Source organism: Rhinolophus sinicus, chromosome 13 (genome assembly GCF_057876585.1).
Source record: "Rhinolophus sinicus isolate RSI-liver-muscle chromosome 13, RSI-T2T, whole genome shotgun sequence".
Classification (NCBI taxonomy): Eukaryota; Metazoa; Chordata; class Mammalia; order Chiroptera; family Rhinolophidae; genus Rhinolophus; species Rhinolophus sinicus.
Genome location: NC_142513.1, coordinates 50,243,846 through 50,255,214, shown reverse-complemented (window position 1 = coordinate 50,255,214; position 11,369 = coordinate 50,243,846). Strand labels below are relative to the sequence as shown.

Below are 11,369 nucleotides of genomic sequence, written 5' to 3'. Positions count from 1 at the left end.
TATGCAGCAATTTATCACAAAGTCCGTCAGTTACTAGGTTTAAATCTTTTTCATCATCGGCATGCTGCTTCTCAAAAGACATTCCCCAATACAGAGTTTGTGAAGAGAGAACACCAGGAAATACAATCCAGGTAACTTTTGCACTCTAGAGATTCACATCTGAGGCAGACGGTGAACTGGGGCCAGGGTTAAAAATTCATCTTCCTAAGAAGAGACCAGCCTGGGAAGGGCCTGGGCAGTTGGTTGATCTTTCCCACCATCTTAAAGGAGCATTTCAGAATATCCATTCCGTTTGCAAATGTGAATCCGGTTTCCACAGTGGCAAAGGGAAGCGCGTCCTCTACAAAAACTCTGATGTGAGCGGGACTTTTAAACAGAGATGTCCAGTCCTCTGTTTTTAGCTGGAAAGTACCATGCTGCCTCGACATGGAGTGGGATGGTTTATGTCTTACATCCTCTGGAATTGTTTTTCTGGATAACATTTTATTTTGCCAGTGTCGTAGCCAACTGCACGTGGGGGCATTTGGGATGGAAGGCACTGTTGAATGGCGAGAAGATAGAAGGATAAGGGTTCTGACTCCAGGGTGACGGATGGGAACCAGGCAATGCCTGTCACACCTTGGAACGCACCAGCTTATGTCCATTTACAAGATGTGAGGGCGTCTGATGATAATTGGCCGTGGCGTATATGAAGATGGTTATGATAATGGTGATGAAAATGTGTACGCTCTCTGTGTTTCTTTCTCTACATGATCACAGTCTGTGTGTAAATACTGCACGCTTGCAAATCTTATGCCAGTGAGTACAGGTGGGGTTGAATGAACCAATGCTTTGGCCCCACACTTCTGTCTAGTTTGGCCAGTTCTCCTCATCAGCTTCCCTTTTGCGAAATCTTTCTGTCTTTCTGAACGGCTCCACAAATCCTTTAAGGAGTATTCTGTTTGCAGACCAGTTTCGGTGGAAACTGAAGCAGACCCCCATCCCCTCACCCCCGCCAGACCCACATCTGTGGGGCCTGGAGGAAGCCTCTTGTGTCTTCTCCAAGAAATTTTGAATGTGGGAGCATTTGCAGTGTCAGGTTCTGAATCATTGCTGGTTAAGAGCCTGGGACTAAGCCTGTGACCTCTGCCTGCTGCCTTCCTTCGGGGCCTCCTGTATTTGCCCAAGGTGGAATGAAGCAATAGGGCATGTAGTCCCTAGAGCTGACAAAACATGTTAGCGTGACTTGGTGGCTTTACATGGCAGAAACTATTGTCACAGTTTTGGCGGCCGGAAGTCTGAAATGAAGGTGTCAGCAGACCATGCTCCCTCGAAGGTTCTAAGGAGAATCTTCCCTCCTCCAGCTTCTCATGCTCCTTGTGGCTGCATCATGCCAGGCTCTGCGTCTTCACATTGTATCCGTGTCTCTGTCTTCTATTCTGTTTCTTATAAGGACACTTGTCATTGGAGTTAGGGCCACCAGGATGCTCTAACTTAATCACATCTGCAAAGACCCTTTTTAAAAATAGGGTCACATTCACCCGTTCCTGGGGTTAGGAAGTGTGGGGAGGAAGGGCACCCGTCCACCCACTACAGGTGCTAAGCCCGAGTAGTGGTCCCTTCTGTCCATTTGCTGTGAAGTGTGAAAGTATTTTCATCATAATTTTATTATTGTCAGGACTATTGATCGTTGCACTGAATGCTTTTAGGAGCGTTTATACCCATCTTTGGGAGGCAAAGGGGTGCCATTTCATTTTCTTCTGACTATAGCTCTCCTGGTTATTTGATTCAGTAACAATTGAAAGCCGTGCAGTATCAACTCATCCATTCAAGTAGTCATCCAATAATCAGATTCTGAAAATAGGAAGAGCCGCCGCTCTTTGAGTTGATACCTGCCCTGTGTAAGCGTTTTCCAAGCATCCCTGTGTAAACTACAGCACCCCTGCGAGGTTTTACAAATGAGGTCTGACTTGCCCAGACTCACATATCGAGTTTTATGCCAGTCATTGGATTAAAAACACATTCGAGCAGGGACACAACAGTCTAGGAAGGGAGAACTGAAAACAGGTACAAAACAAGTGGTCTATGGCCACTCCTGGGTCACAGAGGTCCTCCTGGTGGGACAGAAATGGCTCTACTATCCCAAGTCCGTTCTTGGTTTCTTTCACGAGCAAATTATAGGCAGTCACACACGTTATTATCAGTACAACTAAAGGCCATTTAATATTGCCCTGTTAAGTGAGCTATTAAGATGTCTGCCTAGGTCCTGTTGGTATGGTGGCAAGCATTCAGACAATAGAGGGGAGGGATGGTGAGCCAGGTCAAACCGAATCTGAAAACATGGAGGTGCTAACGTGTCGTGACTTAAGTCACATGGAAGTTCATCTCTGTCTCCCATTACTCTGTAGGTTGGAAGTTTACAATGTGGGGAGACCCTGTGCCTCAAAAATCATTTGTGGCCTCAGGTCCTTTCCATCCTGTTGTAGCACTGTCCCCTTAGGTGTCATCTTCATCTGGGTGGAAGGAGCTGGGTCACTACCCTGAGAGACAGAAAAGAGAAGGAAGGAGCCCATTGTCTTGTCGTAAGGTTAGGACCTAGAAGTGGCACATATCCCTGTCACTTACAGCTCCTTGACTATGTCTAACCATCCTAGAAGCCGAGAAACCCATCCAAGGGGGAGGTCATGTGCCAGCAAAACTCTATTTATGGGGGAGAAGAGGAGAGTGGATGGGGTGCAGATCTCTAATAGCTTAAATAAAAGTTATTTTTTAAAAAATTCTGAAACCTTATACTTATAAACAAAAGTTAGCATTTTACAAGCTTTTACTGAAATACCCTTCAGGAAGATTCGGTGTCATTCTAAAGTTTGCTGCGCTGCTGATTTTAGTACCGTGTTTCCCCGAAAATAAGACCCAGCCGGACCATCAGCTCTAATGTGTCTTTTGGAGCAAAAATTAATATAAGACCTGGTATATTACATTATATTATACCCGGTCTTATATAAGATCCTGTCTTATAGTAAAATAAGACCGGGTTTTATATTAATTTCTGCTCCAAAAGACGCGTTAGAGCTGATGGTCCGGCTAGGTCTTATTTTCAGGGAAACACGGTAGTGTTATCTTGAGTTGGTTGTGGCTGTCAGTTGCTGATATTTTAAGGTTAGTACCTTGTAGAATGATTGTTAGGTCTTCTGTTGATAGTTTTGTTCTTGTGTAACTGCCTGATTTTTACCATCTTGATGATTTTTGCCCAATTCTTTGTTATGCTTGAGATTTTTTCCACTCAAAATTAGCAATGGGTGAGGGAGGTGAGCTTGGGAGGTATTTGCCCTGGTCAAAAATGGTCATGAGTCAAAGCTCCTAGTTTAAAACAAAACAAGAGGATGGGCCTGGATTTCTGCCTTTCAGCCACGCCCACAAGTAAAAACATGGCCCCATTCGAGAAGTTATGAAATGAATGGAGGCAGGCCAGAAATTTTCTCTCCCACTGCCCCCTAGGGATGATTAAATGGACTTAAGAATTAGGAAAAATAAAAACTTCATTGTAAGCTAAATACTGTTGTCCCCAGAGTTCAACAGAAAATATCCAAAGTGCTTATGTCTGTGTTCACAACTTTATTTCCCTGTCATCAAGGGCCATTTTCCTAATGATTTGGGGAATAGCTCCCAAGGTCTGAGTTATTCAGTTCCCACACCATGAGGTTGGGAAAGACAGGTGCCTTGGGGTTAAAAACACTCCTTATACTCCACGTTGGGAAGAGCTGCCGTTGGGCTTTTTGTGCCCGGTACAGCTTCTTCTCACCTGAGTTGTAGCTATACCTCTGTATTCTTGCGAGTATCCGGCAGAAAACTGTTTAAACACATATCCATCCCAACCCTAAAACAAATATTAATTCTCAAAAACAATACTAAAATAAGAGAAGTGACATCTTAAATTGCCCTACATCTCAGGCACCTTTCTACTTACACACTAAGTAATATTCCAGGTTATTATCTGAGCTTGTGTTTATTCCTTTTCTTTATCTCCCACCAAAGAAAGGGGGGGTCATCACTGAGCCATATGCTTTATAACAGTTGGCTTCTCAGCATCACAAGGACCTGGTCAGAGCTTTAAAGTTCCTGAAATTACTCCGCGGGAGTCTGGGTGAAATCTTAACAGGAAGTACCAACCATCTCCCTGCTGAGTCTGTGCGTAGAGTGGGTGCAGACCTGATATTCACCTGCTATTTACTAGTTCTGCTTTACGGATTATCACAGATTTCTGCTGTGATCCTGAGTTCCATTCTTCTAATTGTATGTAGGATTTTTTTTTCTGTTTTACTTTGTCACTGAGTCAAATCTGATATATTTTTTGGGTTAGTCATTTATAAAATTTGGTGAATATAAATTCTTATTGCAAACTTTAGGTTTTAGGCTGTTTGGTTTGGAAAAAAAGGAAAAGAGAGATTCCTTTCTAAGTCAGATGAGAGAAAAACTTATGAAAGTTTGGACAAAAAAAGTTTCTATTACATTTGTATTACTTTTAATATGAAAAATAATTTCTTCTAACACAATCATGCCACATAACCAGTGCTATCAAAATAAAGTGAAACAGGAAATAAAGAAAATATTGGTCTTATATATTGTTTTACAATTCCGTTTTTCTTTTCCACCGGCCCTGTTCTCTTGAATGAAGTTCTTCATTATTTTAATGGAAGCTTTAACCTGCAGAGAAGAGAACGAAATGGTACAAGGTGCAGCTTTTTGTATTGAGAATAATGAAGGTGACATCATCAAAATTTTACTCTGGGAGGTACCTTGAAAGGTGGACTCACTGGAAACTCAATGAAATAACAAAAGTAGAAATTTAAAAAGCTACAACAAAAATACTAACCATCTGAATAAATAGTGCAGAATGCTGCCGGTGGACCAGCATTTTTGAGGAATCTCTTGAAAGTTGGTTAGTGATAAGATAAGCTCTAAGAGAAAAACCTTGCAGGGACCATTGTCCAGAAAATGTGCGGGAGGAGATTCTGCAAAGGTAGGGGTGGGTAGCTTGAAGTAGCCTCAAGCTGGGAGAAGCAGAGGCCCCTTGGGAGAATTAAGCAGATTTGCTCTACTAGGTTGGTTGATCCCCTCATCCTCAATAATTTGTGACAAGTAATGGACAGCAGTGTTGCTTTGTCACTTAGTAAAGCAGTGAATGTGAGGCCTGAGGCTGTACCGGAGATCCCTATGCGTCCTCTGACCCAGAAGAGAAGTGACCTCACCAGCCTCCCAGCAGCATGTCCCATTTCTCTGCCCGAGTTGCCCAAGGCGGGCGACAGCACTACAGTGGGGGAACAGATGTTCTCTAACACAAACATATGTAGACACGAAACCTCACCCAACAGTTGAGAAAGCCAGTATTAAGAGAATTACCATAGTCCACAAACAGCAGAACAGACCCCTGAGAAAATAGGAAAATGTTGGATTAGCATGGCTACTTCCAGAAAGATGCAAGAGAATCTTAATTAAAAAGAAACATGCTAGACACGTTAAAAATTTAATACTAACAATTGTCACCCCAATAAACTTTTAAAAAAAATTAAAATCTGCTCACTGAAATAAAAGAGAATGGCTGAATTGACAAATTGGAAAGCAAATTAGTAATCTGGAGGAGTAAGGAAAAGAATCACAAAAGAATAAAGAAATCAAAAATACGAAAGAAAAGTTAGGAGACCTTAAAACGATTTCCAAGAGGCAGGTTGGACTTTTGGTAGGGATGTGGTGGTGCCAGGAAGGAAAGAAAGTGAAGATGTGTTAATGTTATTTCTTGTGTAAGAGGAGATAAACCAATGAACCCTAGATATTCACTGAGAAATATGAGTTTAAATATATACATAGAAATTGTGTGTGTATGTGTGTGTGTATATGTGTGTGTGTATGTGTGTGTGTGTAAAGTTCGAGTTGCCCTAATAAGATGTATAATTTTCAAACTACTATTTGGAAAGGAGGAAAATTCAAGGGTGGGTGGGAACAAAGAAAACTTAATCATACTAAAAAGGCAGGAAAAGAAAGTATTTAAATTTTAAAACCACAGATCATAATACAAGATGGCAGGAATAATTCTAAATATTTCATCAGTAAATACAATGCATTTGAATGGATTACGTTCCTCTCAAAAGATACCACTTCTCAGATTGGGTTAAAAAGAAAAACAATCGAGCTACATGCTATTTACCAAGAGTTAAAGATACAACTAAAAGAAGACAGGGAGACAGACAGATACTTGGAAAGGATGAAAATATAAGCTCAGAAAAAGATAAGCCAGGAAAAGATTAGTATAAAAATATAGATGGGGGAAATTATCAGACAAAATAGCATTTCAGGTAAAATCTTTTAATTGGCACAGAGACTTCCCATATAATACAGGGTTAAATCCCTAAAAAGATGAGTTATTAACATTAAGGCATCGAATAAAACATTTGAAATGTATAAAGGAAAAACTAGGGATGTACAAAGATTGACTGACAAACTCATGTTCACGCTGTGAAATTCTATGATACTCTTTTTTACAGAGATCAGCAACTCAGCAAGACAAATATAATGAAGGACGCAGAGAAGCTGAGTTACAAAGTAGTAAAAAGATAAAATTGGCCTTGTATTTAAGTATTCTCCAAAATGGATATTCTTATATACCGTTGATGGAGGTTTAAAATGGTAAAACCGTTTTGAAAGGCAGTATTTAGTGATGCCTCTGAGTCTGCATTTTCCTTCTAGGAACGTGTCCTGAGTAAATACTGTGTTTGTACCCCACGAGGTTGTCATAGGTGTTCATTGCTTTGATAGCCAACATTTGAAAAGTAAAATAATGCCCATCGGTAGGGGACGGTTGAAGCAATTGTGGTACGCCTATGCTATGGAATACTGTTTAGCCTTTACAAAGAATGAAAGAGATCTGTATGGGTTGTTACAGGGAGAGCTTCAGGCTATGTTATGAAGTGAAAAAAAAAAATAACGTGCAGAACAAAATGAACTATTTGGTCACTTTACTGAAAAATTTCAAAAGGAGGTAAACACATAGATATAAGCATGAGCATTTGGGAGGTTACACAAAGCACTGTTAGTGATTGTCTAGGAAGAAGGATTTGGGGGGAAGGGAAGAAGGAGGCTGTTACTTTTCACTTTTGTATCTTTCTATATTCTTCAAATATTCTAACTATATGGATGGACCTATACCCAGTTACATTGCTATCCTCAAGTAAATGCTTACCGTGTACTTGAGAAATGTGTTCACCTGTAAACCTGTGTTTTAAAAAAATTTTCCCCTTCTTGCAGGGTAACGCCATCCTCTGAAAATCCTAATGGTGCTTCTTCTAGTGTCAGCCAAGGAAAGCCTTCTCTAAGACGAATTAAAGGGAGGTTACATAGAAGCAAAAGCCTCGATAGCATCGATTTTTGTGAACTCACTGTGAGTAGACCATTCAATATTTTTCTCATTTTTCAAAAATTAAAGTTTTTATTTTTTTATTTTCATAAAAATGCAACAGGCTTATTTGGTGGTAAGCATTTTTTAGTAAAAACTGCTTTGTCCAACAGGTTATCACCCAGCATACTTGCTTCACTGATATCCATATGATAGATTAATAATATAATATTTGTAATGATTTCTGTTTGAAAGACCAAGATAAAGAAATGTTTCCTGATCTCTTCGACAAAACTTGAATTAAGTTCAGTGGAGTAAATGTATAATATAATATCTTGTAATATGATATAATGCATAATACATAATATAATGTGTATAATGTAATATATAACATAAATTTGTCAGAAAATTAGAAATTCACTTGTAAATGTAAGTAAAGACCTATGTATTTGATAGGCCTCAAATACCCAATTTCCTGGTAATGCCAGAAAATAGAGTTTCTCTACTATTATAAGGACAGATCCCAATTCAGTTAATGATGCTTCCTTTCCATTCTAACTGATTAACATCGGCGGTCTTATTTTTTTCCTGGCTTAGTGACAGGTTTTCATACGCATATGAGATAAATTCATGCATGTTTTTGGAGGGACACTGGCACTTTCCGGCCCCCCATCCTTTCCTGTTAATTGTACATAAGAGATAATGCAACGCCATAAAGAAAACACTAGAATTTTCTTTGCCATAAGAAGGTTTTATTCACATTTATGTGTTGTAGGGTTCAGTGGCAAATGAACGGACATTTAGGATGCTTAGTCGACCAGATGTATTTATTTCTCCCCTTTGAGCTCTGACAAAATCTGAATTATGAAAGTACGGTTGACCATTATTATTTCAAAAGGTGACGACAAAGTATGAAACTAAAGCTTTTCCTTTCTGAGACTATGACTTCTGCATCTTTTACCTATAATTGATGAGAACAAAAGTTGAGTAAATGTGGACACTCTGTTTTTTTACTTTTTAATTTTTTTTAATTTTAGTAATTATTTTTACTAAAATAGTTTACTCTATTTTACTTAAAAGCGTGCTTAACCACATTTTATGCACAAGACATAAGAGGGCAAAATGTGGCCTATCGGAAAACATTTAAGCTTCCTGAAAAAGAAAGGTAAAAAGCAGTCAATTCTTGCCAAGTAGACCTAACAATTAAAGTGAATGAAGAAAATGTAAGTAAGTAGGATTTAAAATAAAGTGAATTGCTTTTCAAAAGTGAAACATTGAATTAATTGAGAAACAAATTTGAATTATTTGTTGGGATATAAAAATGGAAATGGAAAATTTCGTAGGTTCTTTTATATGATGTTAAGACATTGTCATTACTGAAGCATAATCAGATAACTAATTAATTTGGCATGTCATAAAATATATTTACTTGCGCAAACAATCATTGCGGTTGGGAAAGAAGTTAAAATTTATTTAAATAGGACAGGAAAAAAGCTTTGCTTCATGTAAAGTTGCCTTTGGTTTCCCAAAAATAGATTACCTTAACTGTGAGGTAAATTTGGTGAATAGAGGTATCTTTTTACCATGATGAATTTTTGAAAATTGAGAGTGTATTCCCTGTCTGGTTTCATGAAAGAGTTGATCTGGTTGAAGTTAGTACACAGCCCAAGAAGGAAAAAATAAAAATAACACTACTCAGGTGCCGTCTGCAGAATTAATTTCTTTCTTTTTGATGATCTTTCCTGTTTGACATTTTCTGAAAAGTTCAGTGTCTTAGCCTCTGGAGGGAAGGCTTTTTTTTTTTTTTTAATTTTATTGGGGAACAGTGTGTTTTACCAGGACCCATCAGCTCTAAGGCAAGTGGTTGTTTTTCAAACTAGTTGTGGAGGGCGCAGCTCACTGGCCCATGTCGGAATCGAACCCGCGACCTTGGTGTTTACGAGCACTGCGCTCTAACCACTGAGCCAAAAGGCCGCCCCTGGAGGGAAGGCATTTTGACATTGAAGTTGACAGAGAGGTACGGTTGAGGTTACGGAAGGTCAGTTCCAGGGAGGGCCATGTGTACTGGTGTCACTGTTTACTCAACTCCATGGACTGTGTTGTGATTTGGTTGCTCTTCTTTCTAAACAGTGCATTAAAAGGCCACGGACTTTGGTGTGGTGACATTTCATTTATCTGTCAGCAATAGGAATGTACTCGTGAAATGGAAGTACTGCAGTCAATTTGGGTTTTTTGCAATTTGAGTTCATTTTCATTCTCAGGTGTTCTCTCAGTCATGGCTGGTGGGCAGCCTTTTATATTTATTTTACTCTGGACATTTTTAGATTGTTAAAAATTTTTTACAATGAGCATGTTGCATTTGTAGAAAAGCAATAAACAAATTTTCCAAACAAGAAAAAAATTAAAAGTTTACCAGCTTGCTACTCTCACTTTCTACCATAAGCTATGACAATTAATTCTGTAATATCCAAAGTACATAGGGGCATATAGTATTTTTAGCATAGGGCTAAAAAAATTATTTTCCCTCCACTTTCAAAATTCTGTCTTTTTTTAAAAAACATAGATTAGAGTCTATAATGACTTCCAATTTTATAGGAAGACACGATCCTTCTTCCCTTTAGGAAACAGCATAGCTACCACAGGTATCTCTTCATAAATGGTCTCATTCAAAAAGACTGAACATTTTGTCACATTGTATACTATTTTAAAATTTGTACAAATTTTTATTAAATGTGTGGCTTCCCCTGACTTGCAAAGTAAATAGAAAACCTTAAAATAGAAATACTTAAACTTAGTTCATAATCTGCTGTCACCGGCACATATCACATATTCATGACCAACAGAATAACATTGATATTTTTTTCCATTTTACTTTTAGCTTTGCCTAAGAAAAACAATACAATTATTTATTGCTTTTGGAAGAACACCGCAAGAGGAAGAAGAGGTCCCCTTGCTCTTCCTGGGGGTTTTAATAAGTTCCCCATTTCTGGCTGAGACTGTTGGCTTGGGTTCCTGGCATCAGATTGCTGCCCTTGCACTCCTGGGGAGAGGTGATTGTTTCAGCGTCTCTGTGTGTTCCAATGGGACGGGCTTCCTGGTCCATTCTGGAACCCTGCAGCGTAATCGACATCTTAGTTGACTGAAGGGAACAGGAATCCATCCAATCTCCCTAGGTCCTTGGGATAGTGTCTCAGTGATATTTGGTCAAATTTTCTTAGGCACAGCCTGGAATGGTCAAGTGTTACAAAGATTTGTTTTGCCAAGAAAACCTGAGCCTTTCTTCACACTTCAGTGGGTAAAATGCTATATAAACCATGTGACAAGTTCTGTTTTTTCCTTGGGGTGATGAAGTGATATGTTGATAATAAATATTGTTATCAATTATATATATATATATATATATATATATATATATATATATATATATTTACATGTAAATATTATCAAGGAGAAAAGCAACCTTTTATCTTTAGAGTTAGTTGATGATGTTTACTTAGCTATCCCTTTTCACTCTAGGCTCTTAGCCCCTTTGGAACAATTGGGTTGCATTTTCCCTTCTGTCCCTTCTCTCTCAGTTCCTAAGTGTATCATCAAAGAATTAAAAATTCAACAGATTACTTGAAATTTTACAGCGTCTCTTGATTATACCTCCCCCCTAAAATGGGAGAAGAGAGGCAGTTGGTGAGATTCGTTCATTCTGAGCATAGACTTAAGTCATTTATTTCCTTCTTTGTGGGTATTAACCTAGATTGCTAGTTTTCTCTTTTTCTGCGAACCGAAAAATACTACAAAAAGTTTCAGGTACAATAAGTAGAAACAGTGAACCAATTAATAACTTATGACTGTTCCCTTAGCCTTGGATGAAAGGAGGATTCTGTCACATTGAGAACCACTGGGCAAAAATGATACATGTTTCAAAACCTTTAGAGGAGTTTTTATCATGAGAGGGGAAATTTGTGATAATAAGATATTGTTACATTTGCATCCATTTTGGGACTAATAA

At 38.6% G+C, this 11,369-nt stretch overlaps 1 protein-coding gene across 9 annotated transcripts in view; it reads left to right on the top strand.

Annotated features, from left to right (window-relative positions):
- The window catches only part of TJP1 (tight junction protein 1), a 195,550-nt gene that overhangs the window by 1,936 nt on the left and 182,245 nt on the right, over positions 1-11,369 (top strand). For all 9 annotated transcript variants that reach the window (XM_074318108.2, XM_074318113.2, XM_074318112.2 and 6 more), the window contains exon 2: positions 7,279-7,411. In XM_074318108.2, the coding sequence (XP_074174209.2) occupies positions 7,279-7,411 (133 nt within the window). The remainder of the gene's footprint in view (positions 1-7,278; positions 7,412-11,369) is intronic.